At 43.4% G+C, this 26,754-nt stretch overlaps 1 protein-coding gene across 3 annotated transcripts in view; it reads right to left on the reverse strand.

The window, feature by feature from the left end:
• GLIS3 (GLIS family zinc finger 3) overlaps positions 1–26,754 on the reverse strand; it is a 468,639-nt gene that overhangs the window by 64,768 nt on the left and 377,117 nt on the right. For all 3 annotated transcript variants that reach the window (XM_025891681.2, XM_073878148.1, XM_073878147.1), the window contains one exon: positions 5,225–5,369. In XM_025891681.2, coding sequence (XP_025747466.2) covers positions 5,225–5,369 — 145 coding nt within the window. The remainder of the gene's footprint in view (positions 1–5,224; positions 5,370–26,754) is intronic.

Raw genomic sequence — 26,754 nt, forward strand, 5'->3', positions numbered from 1 at the left:
TTTGCAACGACGTGGATGGAACTGGAGGGTGTTATGCTGAGTGAAATAAGTCAATCAGAGAAAGACATGTATCACATGACCTCACTGATATGAGGAAACAAACTGAGTGTTACTGGAGTGGTTGGGGGTGGGAGGGATGGGGTGGCTGGGTGATAGACATTGGGGAGGTTATGTGCTACGGTGAGCGCTGTGAATTGTGCAAGACTGTTGAATCACAGATCTGTACTTCTGAAACAAATAACGCAACATATTTTAAGAAAAAAGAAAAAGAAGAAGATAGCAGGAGAGGAAGAAAAGGGGAGTAAGTCAGAGGGGGAGACGAACCATGAGAGATGATGGACTCTGAAAAATAAACTGAGGGTACTAGAGGGAAGGGGGGAGGGGGATGGGTTAGCCTGGTGATGGGTATTGAGGAGGGCACGTTCTGCATGGAGCACTGGGTGTTATGAACAAACAATGAATCATGGAACACTGCACCAAAAACTAATGATGTAATATATGGTGATTAACATAACAATAAAAAAAATTAAAAAAAAAAAAGAAAATTCTGGGAGAGGGACTCAGCAATGTGCATTCTCCCAGGTTTTCCAGGTGATCTGATGCACACGAATCGACTGGCTCAGGGCCGTGGAAGGCGAAATCTAGAGGTTAAAACTATCAGTGCCTGCATCTGAGAAGAGTAGGACTTGCTGTTGCCTTTACTGACTTTCTTTTCCTTTAAGGTTTTATTTATTTATTTTTTAGAGAGAGAGGGAGCACAAGAAGGGGGAGGGGCAGAGGGACAGAGAGAAGCAGACTCCACGCTGAGCGGGGAGCCTGACGACTTGGCGTTTGATCCCACAACCCTGAGATCATGACCTGAGTGGAAACCGAGAGTCGGACGCTTAACCGACTGAGCCACCCAGGCGCCCCCCTCACTGATTTCCCAATCCAACTCGGTAGATGAACCACAGATGTAAGAGATGTGAAGAACAATACAAGACTCTGACAAGCAGTTCAAGGCAATGTCAGCAGGGACGCGGAAAAGACACTGCCAAATGTTTCCCTTCAGTCACTTCGGTGAGCCCAGTGTCTGCCTCCTTCTGGCCACAGCCAGTTCCAAGTCCTTCGGTCCCTCTTCCACCTCTGGTGAATTCTAAGCAAATCACTGCTTTTGAAGATCATGCAAGTAATATCTACTGCATTTTTTATAATGCTCTATGCCTGCTTTTATATAGATCATGTTATTTGATCTTCACAATTCTGTAAAGTTTAACCTACTGGGAAATTTGTATGTCAATTTAGAACCTTCTAATAAAGTCCCTAAGTTAACAACCACTATTTGCAAGTAGACTGTATGAGGTACCTTTATATAAAATTAGTTCTGACCCCTACAACTCTGCAAGGCACTCCAAGATAGCAAATGTATTCGACTTAAGAATACAGAAAATGTATTAAAACATATAACATAAATTACATTAAAATGCAGCATTAACTATTTCATGCGGTATGTTAAATGTTGCATAGATTTAATATGGTGCTATTTATTACAAAATGTGATAATATTGTGAGAGAGAAGGCTTTATTTCCCAGTAATGAGGGCAAAGGGAAGGGAATGACAATCTATGACTTCAAAAATTCCTGCCCTAAAAAAAGTCTTTGTTGTCTTTCTACAATTCTCTATAATATCTGAGCCTCACACTTACATTTTCTCCTGAAAAATCAAATTACATTCAAAATAAAAAATCATTCAACAGAACTCGCAAGTTCTAAAACATGATAATTATTTTATAACTCAAAAGTGGTACCAATAAAATTCCCCCATTCTTGCACATTTTCTTGTTCTAGCTACACGAGCTGCTCACTCTAGGGGTGGTTTCCGTGGGACTCGAACATCTCAACCACACTGGCCTCTATGTGATGTATTCATGGCTAAGGCCATTTGCAAAGATCATGGTTTGCTGAATCTATAGGCAGTTTTGGTTTGGAGGGAGCCATAATTTTTGTGACCACCCGTGGGACAGGTCCTCTCCCATACAGCATTCTTCGTTAGTGAGTAGACTCTCATGGTGCAGACTCACTCACTGTATCTGCATCTGCTTCATTAGTTCATCCAGGAAGCCAACACCACCTTCTTTGCAGGCATTAAACCTCAAAAGTGGCCACCTTGATCTATAGACTGTAAAATACTTCTCCCTCAGATGATCAGATAAATCACCTCAATTTATAGGCTAGTCTGGAGCATTATCTAGATATCTAGGATATAGAACTTCTGAACAAAAGGGCAGAAAATGTAAGTGAGCCGTCCTTGAGAATTGCTCATCATTGTCCTGGCCTTTCCATTAGGTCACAAAATTGCTCTCAAGTTAGCTCAGGATTGGGTCTGGGGAGCCCTGGGATTTTCAGAATAGTAGGCAAGTAAACACCTCAATTTAAAGTAGTCCTCAGCGTGGCCTCAAGTGATATTTTAGCTGCTTGAACCTGGAGCACTATTTCCTTCCACAGAAATAAAAGTCTTTCCTGGCAACCCTTTCCAATCAAATTCGGCCTCATCAACTGAAAACGGTCTCAATAAGGGAAGCTAGCATGCTAGGAGACTTGTAAGATTTGTATGTGTCAGAAATGACACCTTCCCCGTTCTTCTTAGTGCTCTGCAAACCACCCCTCTCTTGGAGTCTCACAAACTGTGTAAGCCACCAAAATGTCCATTTCAAAACCACGACTTCTTCAAACTATGAGTCTTCAATCGTGTGGCTTCTAAAATATCTTGGTGCCCATTGCTAACCTGCTTCTGATCCTACATCCTGATATTTTTATGATAAATCAATTTACTAGCACTTAGAAGTATAAGTGCTTGACAATCATTAAACAAATATTTTCTCGACTTCGTGTAGCAGAAGGTAAAAGGAATGGCTCCGAGTACTTTTACCATCTAGCCAAGTCTTAATCTTTGTCAAATTGCCTTAACACTTCAGAGTTTACATTTAACTAATTGATGAACAGCTTCATTTTCCTTTGGCATTTTTCACTTGTTTGGCTTCCTTCCATAGATCTTTAGCACAGGTGTGAAACTGGTAGAAACATGCACTCCTGGCATGTGCATTTCTAGAACTTTAGCAGGAAGGTTTTAACGTTTTGTTTTGTAGTTTCTCCTCCTGCTTTGTTCTTCTCCGGGTTTGTTATGTATTCAGCAAAAACAGAAGACTTAAATCAATTTTTCAAAAAGGCAAGAACAAAGAAAGTAAAATAGGACCCAAGGGAGAGAGGAAAGAAGAAATAAGTAGGCAACATATAAACTTTCAGCTACACACTGACTCAAGAAGTAAAATTCCAAGAACAGAGTTCAACAGCATGGCCACCTGCTTGTTTCAAATGTTTCCAGAGTCACAGAAAATTCCTGTCAATCTGAAGATGCTCTGTTGACACTGTGACAACTCAGGCTCCCTGCCCATTGTGGCAGCTCGCCTGACACAGCTGGAGGTTCAAAGCTAAGAGCTCGTAATCGTTTTGAAGACCAAATACAGAAAAAAAGTGTCATGAACAAAAAAAGGATATCTGTCTGGAGTGACAAAGCTGGTTCAACATAAACCTCTTAAAAAAACTTGAACAACACTACCAGATGTACAAAACACACACCAAGACAAATGTGACTCCTAAGTTCTGAAAGTCAGCCATCACTCTAGGCTACACACAGCAAAGATACTAATGTTTTCCACAGAGAGAGACATCACGGCTTCCCAAACCCATTTCCAAGTGTAAATGCAGTAAGACTAGCCCATTACCATAAACTACCTATATTAGATGTTGGCCCGCTTTTCAGTCGATTCTGGTTAGCTTTGACTCTTAACTGCTGGGTACCAGATCTTTGTAAGATCATGGATTTCTGGACTGGAGTAAGAAGGGACAGGCTGTATAGGCTGCTGTAAGCTGACTGTTAATGAAATGTGCTAAAATAAATGTTCATATATCAAATATTTTGGCAAATCAAACAGACATATGTGCAAACAAAAACAAGTCACGCTTTTTCATGTATATATCTAATACAAAATATTTATGGGAGTGGATAACATTGTGCTTTGGTGTATTTCATATGTGACTATGTACCTGTACCCAAAACCTCTGTAAGATTTGGTCTGCCCTTCAGATCTCTTAGGGTCTCTAAGAGAAAGTACCCAGAGCAACTGAGCAGGGCCCACCAACAATGGGACAACATTAAGGATGTCTTGATGACAGACCCTCTCAAAATATTTGCTTAATGCCCTTTCCCCTGCATTTGGATCAGCTGAGAACTGTTGAGTTAAAAAAGTTACACAAGCATTGCTTTTCCTATTCTAGTGTTATGCATCGGTAAGTTCTTAATTCTCTATGGCTTATTAGTACTTTTAAAAAGAAAAAAAACCCAGTTTGCTGCCAAAACCTGGCTCTGGAATCAGATGGGGGGTTGGGCAGTGGGACCTGCGATCCACAGATAATAGAAAATCCCCATTGTCTGGAGTGTGGAGCTGCTGGGACTTTTGCTTTCATATTCATAGCGTGACAGTAAGAGCTTTCCATATGTGAGGATGACAACCAATTATGTTTGCACAAGTCCATAATCATTATGGAAAGTGGAAAACGCACAAAAATCCAGGCTAACAAAGTAAACGAAAAAAATAACTTCCTTATTGCATATTAATCCTTTCCTATTTTTCATTACATAGATGAAATTTTCCAAATATAGAGTCATCTATTCTTCAAACCCAGGCAGAAGGACGCTGGTCTGGGAGTGCCTTACCAACCCCCCACGCAGCGGCTGATAAACTCTTCTTACAAGGTGGCTGACTGATGTGAGATTTTTCTTAGAGACCTGGGGCTTCCTTTTGAAATGCAAACATGACAATAACTGTTCCATTAAGAAATCCACATGCAGCCTGTTACTTGAGTAAGGGGGAAACATTTCCTTTGGGTCTAAATCAAGTTAATAAATTTAAGATACCTGGGAGAGCCGGGTGCACTGGACTTTTGGCAGAAGTCCAGAACCAAGAGAGCTAATGCATTATTTTACTGTGTTTCTTTATGAGAAAAAACAGTCTGCTGCCAACGCAGCTCAGGAAATCAGATGGGAAGTGGGGAGGGGACAACTTGCAGCTCATCAAGAAAGCAAAATACAGATGATCTTAGGAGAATTGCTCTCATGTGAGCGTTCCTTTGAACCAGAGCGAAGGGCGCGGAGGCAGGAAGCTGACGTGGCCTCTGCTGTGGTTACCTGGATAGAGGTCAGGCCCAGGCCCGGGGGAGCATCCCACCGCCCCATCAGCAGCAGCAGCGTGTGGGGAGGTGGCCGACTGCAGGGGCTGCACTGTGAGGCAGTCCGTGAGCAGGTCAGGATGGAGCTCTGCGCTGGACCGCAACTAAGAGGAGAAAACAGAAGACACATGAGAAAGGAAAGCTGTCCCTCGGAATGCTTCCCGGGAAAGGCATCACACCCTAAGGTTCAATGCAATTCAATTTACAAGTATTTATTAAGCAACAGTGGTGGGTCAGGCATTGGGTTTAACAGAGAGTCAATAAGACGGTGACTTCTCCAATCCTGATAGCACCTGGCAGGTGATTCCGGAAAACACAGCTAGAGGAGGACTGGACTTTAGTCTTTGATGTTTCTACTTCTGGGAACCCAGCTTCCTATTATACTTCCTTTTATTTGCTCTGTATCTTATCAGAACTTGTAGTGATAACAAAAACAAACTCAAGTGTATTTGGTCCAGATTGGAAGGTGCTTTTAAAATACAGACATAGGACTAGGAAAATATCTTGGAGATAACTGAGAAATATCCATTGAGATCTGGTGCTTATAGATTGTACATGAGAGGAAAACACATAGGTTAAGTTTTAAAATAGGATGGAGCAGGATTCAAAGCAAAACTCACGTCATTAGCAGCAACAAAAACGCAACGGTAAGTTGCACGAAAAAAAAAAAAACAACCTAATTTCGATCCTCATTTTATCACAGTAACAAAATAATTCTTTATATATTAAAGAGTTCCATATAAAAAAATCAAACCATAAAAATGTAAGAATAAAGAATAGCCCAAATTTATCTGATCTCCTTAGGAAAAAGAATTGTGGGTGTAATTTGAATGGGGAAAAATCACAATGAGAGGCTTAGGTACAGAAAAGTATCAACCTTCTGCTTCTATAAAAACATAATACCTTAAAAATACAGAACAATATTTGTTACAGATACTGCAAATAGCATTTAAAGAGAGCACATGAATTGATTTTGCTTTTATCAAGACAAAACTAAACCCTTACAGGTATGGCTGGAGTACACCAACTCACCCAATGAGTATTTGCGGAGCGTTCAGATGCTCCTCCAGGCTCTAGGACTACTGCTGTACAGAATGTCTACTCTAGAGGGGAGGCAGCCTGTGAACCCCTACAATGCCCGATGTCAGTGGCGGCTAATACTGCAGGAAGAGCAATGCAGGGCAGGGAGACAGTTCGAACAGGAGGGACCGCGGCCTTAGGCGAACGGGCTGCGGCAGCCTCTTGGAGAGGGCTCTTGGAAAGAGCTTTGAAAGGAGGGAGGGCAGGAGCCCTGCAGATACGTGGGGGAAGAACCCACTTGCCCCAGGCTGTGCCTGGGTGGTCTGAGAAGAGTGGGACTAGAGTGGCACAAGCCTGGGTCCTGGAGAAGAGAAACAAGATGGAAGCAGCAATACGAGGAGAGAGGGGGGTGCATTCCTTAGAGCCAGGAAAGGGCCGACCAGATCACCGCAGGCTCTTAAACATCCTCTAGTGCAGAAACTACCTAATGAGTGAGGGGGCACTGCCTCACTGTGCAGCCCTTGATGCGAAGAAAACGATTTTAAAAAGGAGAAATAGAGATGAGAATGAATGATGTTCAGCACGCTTGCAAGGAAATGCAATGTCAAACTCTTAAAAAACTTATCAGACTAACAAAACCTTTAAAAAAAGAAGGAGTAGTAGTGAAGGTACAGTGAGAGAGGCTTTCATAAATGTTGTTGGTAGGAGTATATAGTGGCACAAACTTTCTAGATGACATCTGGGAAGACCCATAGCTGAAGTCGTTTGATCTGAGAATCTGTCTTGAGGAAAGAGCCCGAGAGGTGAAGGAAGATTTATACCCGATGTTTTAATAATACAGAGCATTATTTGTAGCAATAACCATAATGAGGGAACATTATTTATGTGTCCCCAGCTAGGGCTAATAAATGATCTTACATCAATTTGATGGACTATTATGCAACCATTAAACTGAAGTCCATGAAGATAAAAGCAAAACACAAAATTACATATACAGAATGATCATTATATAAAACAGACAAAATACCGTAAGGAAGTATTATAAAATCCAATGTTAAAACTGATTTTTGTTCCCAGCAGCAATATTATGGGTTTTTTTTTTTTTAAATCCTTTCTTCTGCTTTCCAAATTTTCTACATTCCAATGATGTGTTGGAGCTGGCTTGCACCAATCCAAGAGTGCTGTTTGTGTGTATCTTTCCCAGATTTTCCATGCAATGATGTCAAACTGAGGGCTTGAAATTGGTCATGATGAGAATGTTTACACCATGGAAATTGGCAAATGCTACAAACTGGGCCTTTTTCGTCTGGAGAGCCAGTTGTTAACTACACCAGCACTCTACGGACAATGACTGTGACCCATACTCTGATCACAAAGAAAACAAGACACACGCACAAAACATTGGTAAGTTACTACTCCACAACTTTAGCATTTCTTGGATCTCAACAAGCTTCGTAAAGAGACAAACACATGTCCAGGTCTTAGTCCAAGAATATTAAAATGGCATAGTGACCCTAAGTATTAGAGAAAGAGCATTTAACACATGTAGTGAACTAGCCATAATTACATTATAATTTCCTCAGCTTTGCCACATTGCAATCTCTGACCAAGACCATCTGAATTAATGGCTAACCCTCTCAGGGCTTTTGGAAGGTATGTTTGTTATTTGGGTACTAACCTAACACATGCCATGTAAGAAAAACTGGAAAAAAATCAAGGCTTCGAATGAGTTCTGGTGATCACTTTTAATTTATATTTCATCATTACAATGTGATCTGGGGCCCATATGTTCTACTGAGCACAGACATGAGTATCTCTCTGCTTTCTATTACTCTAGGGTTTTATAGTTATCGGTACTGATGCCGTATTTCCAAGGAATTTCATGACCATGGACACTCCCAGAGTCAAAGGCAGGCAAATCTTCCTTAGCTTCAACAAGTATTCATGGCTCCTAAGAGTGTGATTCCATATGACTTTGTGGGGAGCATTAATTTGGTTTTCTCTGGGATTAGGCATGGTTCTAGAAAGTGCTTCTTAAATCAAACAAGCCTTGGGGAACTTATGCATAATTTTCAGAGGAAGGCCATACGCATAGAAATGCAGTAGTGGTGTGTAAGTTTAGTATTATTCTCTCCCTCCCAGATTATTAGACCAGGAAAGGGTCTTCCAGATCATTTAGGGCTCTTAAACATTCTCTAGTCCAGGAATTATCTAAAGAGCAAGGCAGGGGGATAGAGCAGGATCTCCTGGGAGGGCTGTCCTTCCATATAATAGTTTTATATTTGGAGTAAGATGCCCAACTATTTATACACAACAAATTACATAATGTATGTTTCAACATCTTCTTAGCTACTAGGAATGTAAAGACGATAGAAAGAGATTTTCCCAACGGAGGATGATCTCTAACTATGGTTCTCCAACCTGGGCACACATCAGAATCACCTATGGGCCCCACTGCAGAGCTGCTGACTCATTACGTCTGGGGTGCATTTCTAACAAGTTCCCAGGTGGTGATGATGCTGTTGGTCTAGGGACAACACTTTCAGAGCCACTGGTCTCTATGAATTCCGATGAGGAGAGCTGAGCTCTTTCCAGTTATGGGAATAGGAAATGACTTGTAGAAATTAGGAATTATAAAACCAAATTGCTTTTAACACACAAACCTCATGTAACCATTTCTCATTATGTCCCATCACAAGAAATGGTTACGTGAGATTCATGTCTTAAAGACAATTTGGATTTTTGTCTTCTTTCACAGGAATAAAAAGAGTTAAAAATTTTCAATACCGTCTAATCACCTGCCCTTAGGAAATAGCAAAGAACTTGCCCTTTATGGAAACTTTACTGGTCTTTACAGAAAGAAGTGACATTTGAACCCACTAATCATCAACTCATCTATTTTAAAGGGCTGCCTGCTGTGTCCCATGACACCGGGGACCTTGACTTACATCGTGATACGTGAATGGTGCCTCTGGAGTTGTTGAACTCTGCTGTCCTAACCAAGCCCCATGAGTTCCAGAGTAGCACTGCCTTTCTTTATCCTTCTCGTTCATTCACTGAAAAAATACTTCTTGGGCCTCCACCACATGCCCGGGCACTGTTCTAGTGGCCCGACATACATCAGCAATCAGAGCAGAGAAGGTGCCCCTTGAGGAGCTCACATTCTAGGGACAGTGAACAGCAAACAAACTAACCAGATAAATAAATTTCATAGAAGATGGTAATTGCTACAGAAAAAAGAGAAAAAGAGAGGGGGTAGCTGGCCTGGGAGTGCTGGGGAGAACTGTGGCCTCACTGGAAAGATATATTCGAGCAAAGACTTGAAGGAGTTGGGGAAATTAGCTAAGTGCCTATCAAGAGAAAGAGTTCTAGAAGGAGAGCTCACAGAGCACTGGCTTGCTGCGGGCAAACGTCCCATTTATCATGGCTGCGCACTCCTCTTGCCTGGGATGGCCTTTCTTCTCCCAATGTAGCTTCTCCCAGATGCAGTTTAGGGCCTGCCTCCTGAGGGAAACCTCTTCTGACCAGGCTGGCCCACACTGGCCTCCGTGGTACAGGGAGAGCTGCAGAATCTGCTTTCAACAATCCTGTGATTGGACATGTGTTTGGGGCTTTGTTTCCTGTTAAGAGTTTAGTCTGCACAATTGTGTTATAAAGTCCACGAGGGCCTGGCTGACAGACAGCCCTTCAAACTTCCAAGACTCCGTGGCCTCTGGCAGGGCCGGGCCGGCAAGGGGGTACGGCACTCTATGCCCATGAGATCTGTAAGAATGAAACACGATGCTCTGTCTAGAGGAGGTTACAACATCTAGTGGTATGGGGCTGTGTCTAAAAAATTCAATGTGGTCATGTCTTAAGTACCCCTACTCATGGAGAATTGGAGAAGATACAGATGATCGGAACTACAGCACAAAGGTTGCTACTATTCTGCCCAGATCTCCTCTGATCCCTTTGATTAGCTCTGTGCTGACCCCCCCGCCCCCCCCCCCCCCGCCGCCCCGCCAGCCTTGGTGTGCCTGTTCCCCGGCTGCTGTGTGCTTTATGGCCGACAGCCTGCAGACCACTCCCCACCCTGACACACACAGCAATCAGTCACTTGTGCTCCTTTGCCTCTAAGTGGGACAAACTCTGAGACGTGCGTCATGCTCCAGAGCCCCCTGTGGGGTCCCTCCTGCCCAGCTTCTTCCCTTCCCTCCTTCCTCTCCCAGGTTCTCCTGGGAGCACTTCTTTCATAACTCACATGCACCCCAACCCTTGGCTCACAGTCTGCTTCCAGGAGCACCCAACTTAGTAAACATCCCCACGTTCATGTGATTTGGTTCAGGAACGCACAGAGCCCGGCACCAGCACTTATGGGAAGCTCAGATGCACACTGTTTCCTTCTCTTCAGGACCCGCTCCTCCCAGACACCAGGGGCACGGTAAACAGATGATTATGGGAAATGGGGTGGTCTGGGCCATTAGGGATAAAGCTAAAAGCATAACTGTGGAGCCCAAGTTAAACACAAAACCCAAATTTACAAGAATAATCAGCATTCAAAGGGGCCTCAGGTGCCACTGGGGCCAAACCTTGTTATCTTCCACAGGACTTCCCTATAGCAACCCCAGTAAGCGGCTCTCAGCTCGGCTTGATTCCTTGTAGTGGGCCACTTCCTTCTTCACCTTGGCACTAAGTTTCAACTTTAGACAGTCCTCATTGTCAGGAGGTATTACTGCTTATGGAGTCCTGACCTAGCTCTTAGCGACTTTTAGGGCTGCATGCATCCTTCTGTTCACGAACATGCAGTAAGATTCACGGATGAGTGAGGAGGAAATGAGACATCTCCGAGTCTCCAAAACCAACCCATGAGTCTTGGAATGTTAATGATCCTGGGCTTCAGTGACCCATTTTCGGGCTTAGTTTCTCAGCCTATCCAGGTGCAAGTAAACACATTGGCTCCTTAGCTTCTCTACAATCTCCCATTATAAAAATTTGTTCCAAATGATAGTTTTTTAACGTTAATAATGAAATCACCCATCAAGGCTCAACAAGGTTCCTACCTACATTTGGAAACTTGAGCTGCTTCCCCAACAATGCAGGGATTTTTCCTAATATATAAAAACAAGGCACCGTCAATTGTGATTTGTATTTGTTTTTTGTTCAAGACTATTCTGTTAATGTTTATAAGCTCTCGAAACAAGAGACGGAAATTCTACTCCCGTCATTTTCTCATTTCAGATATGATTGAATAATCGTCCAAGATTAAGTGAGTCAAGTGGAAATAATTAGGAAAGGGAAAAAGGCCCAGATTCTTCAGTTTTCAGTTCCATTACATTTTCTTCCAAGAGCAAAGGCATTCTGTTAGTCTGAAGTGAGACATATTTCCAAAGAAAACGAGGCACAATCAAAAAGCCTTTTGTTTTCCCTTTCTCCAATGAGCACAGTCTATCTGGGCTGTGCGTGTTTATGCACCACCTTATAGGGATTCCTTTGTTCTCCAGAAATCAAATGCCACCAAAATATGTCGCTGAAGAAACTCACCCAGAAGGAAAGACAAGTAGGATTTTTTTTTTTTTCTAGAGGGCTAAAGTTTAGTACCAGAACATTCTCATCAAGCATTCTCTATGACACTTTGAGCAATGTGGATCTTGGGGAATTGACTCATTGCCGAAAGCCTTAAAAATAATTACAATGAATTAACCTATTCTATTAATTACAATTAATTTCCAGTTGAATCTAAAAATGTTCTCTCTAGGGGATTCCTCAGCACTGACATTTATGAAGTGGCTTTGGCATATCATAGGTAATTAATCTCCAACAATCTGCTGTCAAATTTATTTCCTTCGGGAGTGACCAATTTACAAAAAGGAAAAGAAATGATAATGAAGACTTAGAAAAATAGAACTGGAAGAAACTTCTTTGGGAACATGAGGTACTGGCCAATTGGGCACCTGAATTTCTGTAACAGGAGATACCCATCTAGTTAGCAGTAGCCCCAAAGGCCAAAATTTTTTTACCCATAGCTGATTAATGAACATGCCAAAATATTTGCATAGATGCACAAGGTGGGGTGTATCTCAGTAAGAGACATGAAACATCCATTCCAGTATCATAGATACAACAAAACTGCTGGTTATTCAGTCAAAAATGGTGACTGAGGGGAACTGTTCACAGAAACAGAATTTCAAGGTAAAAGGGAACTAGGGTCCAATCTTCCTGTGGGCCCACTCTATGGCAATGCTGTCCCACAGAACCTTCTTCGGTCACGCAAGTTCTGCTCTGTACTAATTAGCAGCCACCAGTCACATGTGATTAATGAGCACTTGAAATGTGGCTAGTGCAACTGAGGAACCCACTTCTAATGTGACTCGATTGAATTTTAATTAATTTAAATTTAAATGTGGGGTGTTGAACTGCCTGACATTACTGCATATCCTGTGGCAGCTTAGCCTTTGTCTAAACATCTTTGACGACCCACTTCCCCACAATGCGGTGCCCTCCATTGTTAAATACGTCTGATCACTGGAAAGTTCTACCTCAGGCTGAACTGTAATCTGCCTCCCGGCAATCTCCATGCTCGCACGGTTTCTCTCTCCCCTCTCCTGAAGACCACACAGAGTAACTTTGCTCATAGTCTACTTTATGGCTCTTTTAGTATTTGAGAAGCCTCAGAATGCTATAGCATCACCAAGTTGCAGCCCTGACAGGGGCCATGGTTTAGTGTGTCGGCCCTCCCGTAGCAGTTTTTTGTCCAGGCTGAACATCTACAGATTTTATATAGGTAACAGGAGAGTGAAGCAGGAGGAGTTTGGGCGTCTCAGTTTAACAGACTGTGGTTCAGTGATTGATCCTGGGCGAGTAATATTCACGAGTCTGCCGCAGTTTCGCTGAGGATGAGATCAGGATGAGAGCATGGAGCTAGCTTGGTTGTTTTGAGAAATAATGTACATTTAGAAAACATTTAATAATGCTTGACACACAGAAGTCACTTACCTCAACTGCCAGTCTCTGCTCTCCTGTGCAGCCTACTACTCCACTCACCCCTCCAACTCCCCTTGACACTGGACCTCACTGGGTGTGCAAATGTGGAAATGATACCCCAGTACTAGTAGACTGAACTAGAGTCTGGCCAGGACAAACGCATTCCTTGTTCTAGACTCTCCACTTCTATCCATGCAGCCTAAAAGAATCAGCGGCTTTTTAAAATCCATGTTACATTTTCTTTCTTTTTCCTTTCTTTCTTTCCTTTTTCTTTCTTTCTCTTCCTTCCTTCCTTCCTTTCCATTCACTCGTTCATTCCACTTCCTGAGCCCTTACCGTGTGTCCGAAACGCTGTGAGGCCTGGGAGACAGAGGAGAGTACAAGGTGACTGAGTTCCGTGTCCTGCGGAGCCGAGAGTGGCTCAGATCAAACTTGCCACTAGGTACACTCCCAAGGTCTTTTTTTCACAGTGGAAGCTCCGTATTTCTGAAGGCCCTTGATTTTTTGGAAGTGAACTCTTGAAAGTCCTGTTGCTATTGGGTGGTACAGAATCTCTCGGCTGCATATCATTTGACTCTATCACTCAGCTGGGCTACTTCATTTCCCACTTCAGTGTCATTTGCAAACTTGACCAAAATATTCTCTGGCACCAGAGGTGACGTTCAATCCCTCCAGAGAGTGAGTTCTCTCTATAAAAGAGTGCAATCTGACAGTAAGCCATTCACAAGCACTTAAATAGCAGCTTATCTGTGATACAGATCATGAAAGATAAGAGGGTAGGCTCTGGCCCCGTAATACCTGGATTTGAGCTCTCCTGTCCTTACTTATTGAAATGTTAGGTAACGATAAACAAGTTGTTAACATCTCTTTAGCTCAGTTTTCTCTGTATGATGTGGATAATGCCCCCTAATTTCCAAGGTTGTTGTTAATGGTAGGCAACATGAGACAGCATGAGCTAAGTATTTCACTAATGCATGGTATACTGCATTCGGTCAATGTCAACTACTATTTCTCCTGTTACTTTTTTTCATTAATATTCAGTGTGGAAGCACCATAACACTGTATAATGTGCACCTGAATTTTCTTTTTCGCCTACCTATTGTTTAGGTATCTCTCTCTCTCTCTCCTTTTGTATCAACCTCTATTGCATATCATAGTGTGGCAAGATGACAAAGGGAAAAGAATGGGAACTTTGGGGTCAAATGGATCAAATTCAAATTCACAAGATCAAATTTCAGTTCTACCTACTAATAGGTGACCTTTGGCATGATGTTTAGCCTTGAAAGGCTTCAGTAGTGTCCTCTGCAGAATGGGGGTGATAATACCAACTCTGTGGGGTTATTATGGTATTACATGATGGGACATGAGGAGAGTGGCTTGTGTGGTAAATAGTTAAATTTATTTTTCTCAGTAGAACGATTATGGCTGTTAGGAAGGATACCTGTTAGAATCCCCCGGGGGGGGCCCTGTTTATCCTCAGAAGACAGAGTCTGGGGCCAAACGGCATCTGGATGGAGATGTTAGCATAGTTTTCACACATGAATATCACCATGAAATTATTCTATCTCAGAAGAATGTAGCTAGCTTTCATTCTCTTAGAAAAGTCCAAAATATATTAGAAATCAAAGCCAACCACAAAACCCTTTCAGAACACTTGTGGGATGTTAATACTTCATCTCCATGTCCCACTTACCCGAGTCGGTACTGCTATCTAGCAATCCTGGGCAGACTTGGGGTTGAGTTTGAAAGGATGTTGAAATCAGGAAGGCATGCAGTTTTGGGGTTTCTGTGTTGCTACATTTGTAAAGACACCATTTTCTTCCTAAGTCAATAGTATTCTAAAATGGACACCAACAATCTTACAGGTTTGTTTTTTTTCCCTGAGTGAAAAGCAATATGCAAATGGACAAAGTCCAAGGTAGACTGAAACTACATCTGGAGGAACATGGCAAAAGCAGAACATGAAATTGAAGGGTGGATTGTATGTTTAAGGCAATTAGAGAAATATTAATAAGGCATTTCACATTTTTTTGTCCCCAAAAAACATCATCCTTCACCCTTTGGGGCCGGGTTACAGAGGTTGTGAAGACTCCATGCACGAGGAAGGGTTTACTTCTCTCTTGGCTTCATAAATCCCTCCTGACCACGGCTCAGCACACTAATGTGACCACACACATTCTAGCCCATCCAGCCAAGTGTAGCATTTTTCCTTCTATTCAAGTATTCTCAAAGTTTAATTAAAGCAGCCAGCTATCTCGCAATTCCTTCCCCCGTCCATCTTACCAGATCCTTATTGTCAACCTTTGAACTGATTTCCGACTAGAGCCCCAGCAGGTGCTAGAATGCAGCAAATGTGGGGAGAGACGAACGGCAGAGCTCATTTTTTGCTTCCTTTCATTTTATTAAAACGGATTGTCTGAAAAAGATTTAAGGCTGATTTTACCACTCATGAGTGTTTGGAAAATTTTTAAAATGCCTCCTTGTAAAAGTTGAAGGCCGTCATTCCACAGGAGAGCCCTTGCTTTTCTGCTCTCGCATCCATCCCACGCTCCGCACTCAGTTTAATTTCCCCGCAGCACACCGCTGACAAGGCCACCTCCTCACCTGCAAAGCCCTCTAGTGACTCTCCAGCAAGCAACACCTACGGCCCCAACTCCTGGCTTTACCAGGCTAGATGGCTCCTAGCCGTGTGGCCACGTGTCCCGTGCCTCGGAGCCGCACAGAGCCCAGATGCTCTCCTCCATGCTGCTCGTTCACATCTCCCGCTCCTCTTCTGGCCATGAGCCTCCTGCACCCGGAGTCCCCTTTCGTCCAGTCTCTGTGTATCTACCGCACACTCTGCGTACTCTCCCAGGCCCCGTTCAATGTCACCTCTTCCCTGAAGTTCCCCGGGTCTTCCCATTCCAAAGTCATTCCTTCCTTTTTAAAGAGCAATGGCAATTAATTTTTCTTTTGCTTTTTTAAAAGATTTTATTTATTTACTTTTCTGAGAGAGGGACAGAGTGAGCACAAACTGGGGCTTGGGGCAGAGGGAGAAGCAGACTCCCTGCTGGGCAGGGAGCCTGATGAGGGACTCGATCCCAGGGCCTGAGCCGAAGGCAGATGCTGGGTGGGACCCAGGTGCCCAGCAATGGCAATTTCTATCACCCTGAGGGGACCTGCGGTTTTCTACACTGTATAGTACTCATTAATAAATTCTGTGTGTGAGTGTGACTGTGTGTGTAACAGAAGACAAAGAAGCTCCTTGTAAACAGAAACCGTGTCTGTTTGATCCTGTAAGCTAAAACAGTGCTTCTGTTCACGCGAAAGATCCTCCATAAATGTTTGGGGAAATGCGTGAACAATGAATGAATAAAAAATGAATCAACAGTTGCTAAGGACTCATTAATCCATGCTGATCCCTAAGAGCAGGCCCTAAAGACAGATAAAATCATGTCTTCCCGCACTATAAGGGGAAGAGGAGTGAAGCAGTGTAAGCATGCCGAGATTATCCACTAAGAATAAGATAGGAACTAGCCAAGTGAAATCTTAACAGAAGTTAAAAAAATAGACACTTGGGAAGTTTATTTCCTCATAATACTCAGTCCCTGTTCCTGCCAAATTTCACTAGATAATACTATTCACATTTATATATTGCCTCTTGGAATGTGCAAATGAGCAATCCTTGCAATAGGAAATGCTAACTCGTTACATTTATACTTCCTAGCTCTCATTCATCTGGAAGGGTTGGGAACAAATCTAATTTTCTACCTTGCTTTTAAAGATTCAACGTCTAACATATATTTGGTAAGCAGAACACAGAAATTTTGAGCCGAGTGGGCCCGAAATGGTGCACTCTAGCCCCCTCTGCGAAACCTACACAGCCAAGATAAGAACTATCTTTGGACACCTGGTGACCAGATGACCCGCCACAGTCCTGGTTCCCCCATGACTGCTTCACACACAGCCTGATATTCCTCCAGGGCCTTTTTCCCCTGGGGTAATGCCACCAACCTAAGAGCTTGCCCAGGGTGTTCTGTCAATGCAGAGAAGCACTTTACTGAAAGTAATTTCCCTTCTCTCATTCAAGGACTATATGTCTCAGAGTGATGTATGAATCATATGACCTTTTGATCCTTGGGGGAAATGAAGCTCTTCTCTTTAGTCCTCAGAAGGAGGCCCGGTTCAGAGAAATTCTTTAGGGTCAAGCCTGGAATAGCAACTGGACTCCTCTGGAGGCTTTCTGTAGTCTCTACAGCCTCTGCCAAAGTGATTTCCATGTTCAGAACCTACCATTCCTCCTTTGGACACAGACAATGGCTTTATCTTTCTTACCATCCACCCCCTGCAATGAACCCCAGTCTCCTCTCAAAAACCTAACCCTGTCCCAGAAATCCAGACTAGAAAGCCAAAAGTCCAAGGGAAGCACGGGAGGATGATGAGGGCTGCCAGCAGACACTCACAGTGCTCGGGTCACGTCTCAGACGCTCTGTCCTAGACTACATCAGTCCTGCTGGTTCTGACCACATGGAGAGAAAGAACACCAGCTCAAGACGAGGAAGCGGGGACAGGTGTTGTCAACGTCGCACGCTGCCTCTCAGCTGAGCGCACAATGCTATTTCTCCTCCCCAGATGTCCTGCCATCTGCAGGCCTTACCGTATATACTTCTGTTCTCAAGGTCTACAATGAACTTCAGACTCGGCGCTCCACCCTGCCTAACTCCACTCTCACAAGCTCTAGGCCTCATGGTGCTTGCCTGTCTTCATTATTAGCACCCCCTTGGGAAGGTGCTATTCTTGGAAGGCATTTCACATTCTGACACCACACGAAGCTAGCCCAAGTTGTAGCTACTTCAGATCTCTGCAAAGAGCCCTGTGCACTGGTAACTTTTAGTACACTAGAAATAAATTTATCAAAGAAATATTCATATATATGCAGAGGGACGGAAAATTGCCATAAAAAACCTGTCTTTCTGTCATCCCCAATAATCCTCCCAAGTAGAACCAGGAAGAACGAATGTGCTATACAGTCAAACAACCAACATTTTAAGCCCGTGTTGGGGGGCCTGATTTTGGTCTGACTCTAAAGAAAGAAAATTGGGAATTTCACTTTTAATCAGAAATTAACAAGTCAGCGGTGGTCCATATAGAAGAAAACCTTAGAAACATATTATTGAGAAATAATACTTATCCATCCTTCTGAGAATTGTGCTTTGCCATCCACGGAAATTAAAGCCTTGTGCTGTTCTACAGAAACCCAAAAATGTGTTAACAAGGGAAAGCACACATCCTTGTAAGACTCCTATAGTAATCAGACATCAAGGAAAGGTAGTACGCAAGACCCTGGTGACTTCAGTTTTCCCTAGTGTTTCCAAGATCAAAAGAATATCTCTATTCGACCAATCTGACACCCTGCAGGCCTCAACCTCCCCACTGGGGGACTAAGCAAATTCCTTGGTTTCTCATGGCATGACTATGGGCTAAAATGATGTAAGGGTAACAGTAAACAGGGGTGTCCCCCTGCGCCAACCCTCTAATCAGTTTCAAAGTATGTTTTGTTGGTTCTCACTGACGCCACTCAAAGGAACTGGTCGCTCGTGGTCTCAAAAGTTTGACAACAAATTGTGTGATTAAATTCCTTAAACACGTCTGTCCATTCCTAATCCTCTTTGGCCAACATCCCTTTCAGAGAAAAATCGCAGCACTCCATGGTGCCTGATTTATATTTCATTTCGAGAACAGGAAGTAAAGGGATTAAAGTTAAGGATTAAAACACTTACTCTTTACTGCATTTTTTTTCCTCCTCCCGAATGGCTTCCCGGTTGCTATGGCTACTGTTCACTGGTCCTTAGCCCTGAATGTGCACATCTTTGCATTAATAAAATATTTTAAATGAGACTTCACGGGAAAACAATAGGGAGAGTAGTTTAAGTTCAATTGCTCTTGGAAGAAGAAGCTAACATTTTTTTAAAAACATTTTCTTTGTCTTTTTATTGGTCTCCTTGAGAGTGAAGCTTGAGCTGGAAGACAGCACAGAGACCATCTAAAGCCGTGCAGCACGCAGAATTACGCGGCAGGGGCGCAAGAAGGTGACTCTGACATGGTGGGTCAGTCCTGACTTTACAAACCAGTGTGTGTAGGAAGTCGAAAGATCCCTGGGAATTTCTCAAATGTTGCAACACCACAGAACATTTAAAAGGCATAAAAATGCATGTAGATGGGGGTGTTGCAATTCCACACTCCAAATACCAGCCAGGAAATGAAAAACTGGGGCTTTTAACCACCGCGAAGTTCAGTTAGGCACAGCAGCGTAAATTCACTGCTTTGTAGCCACGTCACTGGTGTTTGTGGCGGCAGCATCTGCAGAGGAGAGTGGCCCCCGAGGCAACAGCCACGAGCAGCATGTGCTCCCAGGGCTGAAGATGTCGGTGCACACAGCTGATGCTGAGCTGGGCGTCCAGGAGGGAGGGTGACAGTGACAAGTGAGCAAACACAACTGCGTTGGAGTTGCTCCTTTAAAAACACTCCCCTGACATTCCTTTAAGAATGTACTGCTTACATTCCTTTAAAAAGCCAAGGAAATCTAAGGAGATAGAATAGGGAAACTCCATTTTAAGATCTATTCTTAAAGTCCAGTAGCAGGATAGGCTCTAGGATAAACTATGGAATGACTTCGAATACACCACCCCACCTCATCCATTTTTTTTTCCTGATGCTTGGGTTTTTCTCTGCCCTGACATCCAGTAGTTTCAAACGATTCCTTTATCCCCCCGAGACCCTCTTGAAACTACCTCCCCGAGGTCCAAATATCCTCATCATTTCTCACTTCCTCTGATCCACGACCCACAGAGGACAGACAGAGATGCTACTTGAAAACCTTTCAAGCCATATCGATATATTAATGGGAGTGAAGGGACTGTTGCATTGCCTTTGCCATATAACAAAACAAAATTATACAGGGGTCTTCTGGAGACAATCCCCTAACTGAATAGAACATTGCAATGCTGATGCTTCTGAGCACTGTAATACAGGCTAGGGGAAGAGATAATTTAAGTACAGGTGAGTAGCTCCCAAATCAAACCAGGAGATAAACGGTGTTCCCCGTGGATGGGGTCTGAAACGAACTTGGAGGGAAACAATCAGAGTTAGATGCAGAACCACAAGGTATAGAATCGTGTCCTTCCCAAGGCCCATGTTCCTTCTCTCCTGAGGCCTCAGTCTTTTCTTTTAGAAAACGCTTGTACTCGGGGATAATCCTGATGGTGTAGGGCCATGCCAGGGTTCTGCTGTTCTTGCACATTTGCAATCAAGAGGGGGCAACAGGAACCGACCATTGAGAGGCAATTCTCCCTGAGTCTCTCAGGTTTGTCCACATCTTGGGAGCAGAGGCACTGACTGCCTTTCTGGACTATCTTTCTCGGGATGTTTCCACACTCAACAGCCTTGGAAAACTGACCAGGATCATCTCTCCCTCCCAAGCCAAAGGTCAGGCATGCTTTCATCCATTATAAAGGATTTGGGTTCCCTACGCTCAGAATTTCCCTCGTGTAACACAATCCACTGAGTGTGCAAATGCTGCCTGGACCTCTTTGTGTCACCTTAAGGAACTGGCACAAGAAAATGATAATACTCTGGCTACTGCTGTGAGTAGCTATGAGTAACAAGCTCTCCCTTTGTCTTCTGCCAGCATCCATTAAACTGGAGCCGGTTAACTTACTAGCTCGCACCCAGGGTCAAATCTCAGACCCCTTATAGTTCCTGCCACCTACAGAGCCATCTCTAGCTGTGCAGGGCACTGGACAAAATATTTTTGCAGGGTTCCTGTCTTTATAATCAATTTGAGTCACCCCAAGTCAGTATGTCTACATCACACTAGAGGTCCAATCTCAAGTGATTCAGCTAAAAAAACTTTGTACTTTAAAGAAACTGGCCATCTGCTCACCAGGGCACTCTCCTGGAATTGGGATCTGCCTATAGGGCTCTAGAATGATCACATAGCTGTGTGTCCCAGGACTCATTTGGGCACCTAGGCAATCCCACATATGGGGGAGAGGGTGGGAGGCAGCCCTGAAGGAGAGAAATGGAGGCTGGCACCCTTATGGGTACCAGTGTGGGCTCAGGGCTGCCCATGATAGTAAGACTGGGTACCAGTGTGGGCTCAGGGCTGCTGGCCCAGCCCCCGATAGTAAGATTGAGAGAATTTTGAGGCAGGTACTGACAAACATGGGGGCCCTAGGGGCAGGGTCTCCATCGGGGGCCAGGCCACCATCTTCTAGCAGAGGGCTGCTCTAGAGCTTCCGAAAATGATCCTCCCAGCAACAACTTGTTGACAAACTACAGAATCTCCTGTGGTGGGAACACAGACAGCCCAGAGTAAAAACACTAGCATCAAAGGAGCACTGGTCGTAGAGTCAGAAAATCTCAGCTGGTGTACAGTTCTCTGGCCGCCTGAGTGTGCTTCGTAAAGTCATTTAGCTTCTCGGAACCTTAGGTCTTTGATCTCTAAGATGCGGTTACAATAATAATTGTGGAACCACTGGGAAGATTCAAGAGGCGAACAGCCATAAAAATGCCCAGTAAACCGTACTACCCACGCGTTTGGCAGCTACTATTTCTTTTACCATTTCCTCTAAACCTTTATTCTATTAAGGGAAGAAAATAAAAATGTGTAATTCTACCTATAATTCTATCTATTACGTCATTATTGCATGGTTTTTTTAGAAGAGAAACAGCACAGGGGCGCAAGTGGGATAGGGGGCAGAGAGAATTCCAGGCAGGCTCCAGGCTCAGCATGGACCTGGAGCCCAGAGACCATGACCCGAGTGGAAATCAAGGGTCTGAGCTTCGACCGAGCCACCCAGGTGCCCCTGCATGCTTTTTGTTTTTGTTTTTTTTAAAGAATTTATTTATTTAGAGAGAGAGAGCGTGCGTGGGGGCGGGACAAAGGGAGCGGCAGAAAGAATCTCAAGCAGACTCCATGCCCAGCGCAAAGCACAATGCGGGGCTCCCTCTCTCGACCCTAAGGATCAAGACCCGGGCCTACACCAGGAATCCTAAGCTTAACTGACTGAGCCACTCATCCACCACCATTACTGCATGGTTTAAAGGCCAGCTTGCTGCTTCTTGCTATCGCTGATGGTTGAAAAGCTTGAACTAGTACTGAGTTTGTGAGTGTCTGGCTGTGTTAAGGTCTCTGGTCAGTTTCGATCCTAACATCCTGATAGGGGAAGGGGCTCATAATCGGGGTGGACGTGGGAGGTGGGGAAAACAGGAAGCATTAAGTTCCTTTGCTGATTTATGCCATGATTTGAGCACCTTAACATGTCTGAGTCTTTATGGCCTGGAAATTGGGGAACTTGTACATATTTTTCCATATAAAAGAACAAGATTATCTTTAAAAAAAAAAAAGCAATCCTTGATTGCTATTCTGAATACACAGAAATGAAATCTGATTTTTGTATTTGTTTATGTACAGACGAGGAAATGCCAAGGATGTCCTTTGCACTACCATCTCAAAATGCAATTTATTCAAAGTCGACAGTGGGTAAATATTACCCAAATTCCTATGGCCAGTGCTTGTGGGCTAGGTTAGCCCAAAGCTACTGTGATACAGAGCTTCTTGTCTGACATGTTCTGCCATCTTTTCACCTGTTTTCCCTACTGACCTTCCTTTTTCAGAGCCCAGTGATGTCCTTGCAAATACCACGTAAGGAAAACTCCTCATGTCAGTGGTTGTTACTATACACTACCGAGTAAAAAGAATAAAAACAGAGGGGCCCCATAATATGTTTATATATGATAGAAAACTATATGGAAAGATATACACTGGGGCTAAGCAAGTCTATCACAACTCTGCTACTACCCGGCTTTTATACTTCCCACAGGTAAGAGTGCCAAATGGGAAATATTAGAAAAATAATTGCCGAAGTAGGGCAGGAGAGGAGTAAAGCCTCACAAAGGAGTGAAAGTAGCCAGAGAGCTCAGCTAGCTAGTCAGGGAATGCAAAGTTCTAAGGTTATCAGAAACTCTGCTCCCCAAAACACTTGTGAATATGGTTATAAAAGTATGCTTTGAGAAGGTACCAAGAGATAAGGCCCCAAAAATGGAGAAAGAGAAATCCATGCCTCAAATGTCAACAGGGAAAAAAAAAAAAAAAAAAAAAAAGATAAAGCCTAGAAATGCCACTGAGCATCAGAATCCTTAAAAGTCATGGTTGGAAAGATTCTAGAAAGAATTACAGGTTGATGAGCAGTTCAGAAGCAAGGATGGAATACTGAGCACAACCAGAGAATCCTTATTTCCTTTTTTGATGCCATTATGTGAAACCTGCACATATAATGAGGCTAGAATTCAAAAGGATATTGAGCGAAGTCTCTCATGGTAGCATTTTGGACAAGACTGAGAATCCTGGAGCTGATGACAGCCCAACTGGATGCAGTCAAGAATCTCGATTAATGGAACCAGGCCAGCCTAACTAATTGCCTTGTCTCCTTTCACCCTAAATCCCTAATTTGTTCCCCCACACTACCACCATAATTATAATCATGGATCTGACCACAGTCTATGTTTAAACATCTTAGCGTGGCACAGAAGGCCTGTTAACGTCAGTTCCCCTGTCACCTTTCTCAACCTGAATGCTTGCCTCAACAGCCAATAAATGACACGCAGGTCTCACGTGACCCTCGCGGACACTATTCCGTGGCACGAACAAAATGGAAAGAATGGGGAGGAACGGGATCCATATGCTAAAACCCTGGAAGCTGGGTAATAAGAAAAAATTGCAGGGAACTAGAGATATTAGCACAGAATCTCTCCGTACATCAGCGAGGTCGTGAATGGAAAAGAAGCCTCCTCGGAAGACAGAATAGGGCTCACCTGTGGGTGTTCTGGGGAGAAGGTAAGTTTTTGAGCTACCAAAAAAAAATGTAAAGAATGTTTGGGCATATGAGGTTTATTAAATAACAACAAAAAAAAGAGATCGTCTTCACTGTCAGAAAGCTTAAGATTTCGTGAAGAGCCTTTATGAATATCTTTTGGGACTTTCTAAATGTGGTTCCCCATGCTGGAGGATGTGATTACATTTAAAAGCGCTTATAATTCTGACGGACGCCAGCTGTGCCCACAGCTGACCCCGTGGAGGGGAAGTGTAGCAGGCACCCATCCCGAAAAGCCACTCAGGGAAAACATCTTTGGATTCCAGTTAGAAGAGCAGCCCTACAGAGTGCAGTCTCCTAACAGTTAACCCGAGAGTTCATTTGTACTCGACAAACAGCGGAAAGCATGAGCATTTAAGATGTCACATGACACTTTGCTAGAGTTTATAAAGACGGCTCTGGATTGTCGGGTGGGAGAATAATCTTTTGCCAAAACGTTCTGTGGAATGCCAAGACTGCAAACAGTATGTCAAGACTTAACAGACAGCTTTGCATTAGGTCATATTAACGAACTCGGGTGCACATTTCTGTAGAATTTTGTGTGTAGAAAAACAGCATACCACCTTTTGGCATCGTACTTGGCCCCCTCTCTGCTTCTAAACTTTCTCATTTCTCAGAAACAAACTAAAGAGAGTACAAGTAGTAATAAAAAAATGTATCCTGATTCTAAAGGCCAAAAGAATAAAATGGGGTACTGTATACAAAATGGCTCTGAAGTGTCAAAGCATTAAAGGTGGCAAAATAAGACCCTTTATTATCCTTACAACCACAATCACCATTAAACCATCTGAATTACAGGGACAGGATTCCACTTGATGAACCACTCAGGTGGAGCCTTGTAGAAGGCTCAAACACTGACTTGTCAGGTTCCCTAACTTCTCAGGCCAGACTGCAACTAAACCAGGCGGGCAGGAAAAATCTCTGCTCCACTTAGATAATTTTTTGCTTCTTGACCCCTCTCCTCAAAGCCCGTTTCCTTTGTACCGTCACACCTTTTACCATTAACTCCCACCCCCGTGGCCACAGCTCCCCGCTCCAAGGCTTGAGCTACACCGAGGATTGCAACAAGCCCTGTGCTTATGTTTTTTCACTAATAACTACGACAAACCTACAGACTTGGGGCTACTATCTCCAATTCACAAAGGAGAGCCTGAAGCTCAGAGACGTTAAGTAACTCATTCATTAAACCTGGTGACGTCAGGCTCTGAATCCAGGGCCAGGACACAGAGGTCCATGCGTGGACAGGAGAAAATGCACAGATAACTCACACAAGAGGAAATGAAATAGTAAATCATTCTAAGAATAAGGAATAATAAAGAATAATGAGAAGTCTTCTGTCAGCTTAGAAAAGGCAGTCGGGAAACAACCAAGGTCTAAAGTGGGCATGAAAGCAAAACTCCTCGGCATGAAATCTCTAACCCTCCATTTCTCACTCATGTAACAATATCTATGGGCAGGCTGACAAACGGCAGAGATTTCCAACCCAGAGATACGAATTCTCTGGATGAAAATAGACATCAGGACAGTCAGCTTGTCTGGTCAAGATTTTAAAATATGTACACCTGACTACAAATGTTCTTTTTTTTTCTTAAACTTTTTTATTTTTATGTTAATCACCATACATTACATTATTAATTTTAATTTTTTATTGTTATGTTAATCACCATATATTACATCATTAGTTTTTGATGTAGTGTTCCACGATTCATTGTTTGTGCATAACACCCAGTGCTCCATGCAGAACGTGCCCTCTTTAATACCCATCACCAGGCTAACCCATCCCCTACCCCCCTCCCCTCTAGAACCCTCAGTTTGTTTTTCAGAGTCGATCGTCTCTCATGGTTCGTCTCCCCCTCCGATTTACCCCCCTTCGTTCTTCCCCTCCTGCTATCTTCTTCTTTTTTTTGTCTTAACATATATTGCATTATTTGTTTCAGAAGTACAGATCTGTGATTCAACAGTCTTGCACAATTCACAGCGCTCACCATAGCACATACCCTCCCCAGTGTCTATCACCCAGCCACCCCATCCCTCCCACCCCCCACCACTCCAGCAACCCTCAGTTTGTTCCTGAGATTAAGAATTCCTCATATCAGTGAGGTCATAGGATACATGTCTTTCTCTGATTGACTTATTTCACTCAGCATAACGCCCTCCAGTTCCATCCACGTCGTTGCAAATGGCAAGATCTCATTCCTTTTGATGGCTGCATAATATTCCATGGTATATATATACCACATCTTCTTTATCCATTCATCTGTCTATGGACATCTTGGCTCTTTCCACAGTTTGGCTATTGTGGACATTGCTGCTCTAAACATTGGGGTGCATGTACCCCTTCGGATCCCTACATTTGTATCTTTGGGGTAAATACCCAGTAGTGCAATTGCTGGATCGTGTGGTAGCTCTATTTTCAACTTTTTGAGGAACCTCCACACTGTTTTCCAGAGTGGCTTCAACAGCTTGCATTCCCACCAACAGTGTAGGAGGGTTCCCCTTTCTCCACATCCCCGCCAACATCTGTCGTTTCCTGACTCGTTAATTTTAGCCATTCTGACTGGTGTGAGGTGGTATCTCACTGAGGTTTTGATTTGGA

The sequence above is a fragment of the Callorhinus ursinus genome, unplaced genomic scaffold, assembly GCF_003265705.2.
Source record: "Callorhinus ursinus isolate GAN/ISIS: 27379988/994484 unplaced genomic scaffold, GSC_fseal_2.0 scaffold28, whole genome shotgun sequence".
In the NCBI taxonomy this organism is placed as follows: domain Eukaryota; kingdom Metazoa; phylum Chordata; class Mammalia; order Carnivora; family Otariidae; genus Callorhinus; species Callorhinus ursinus.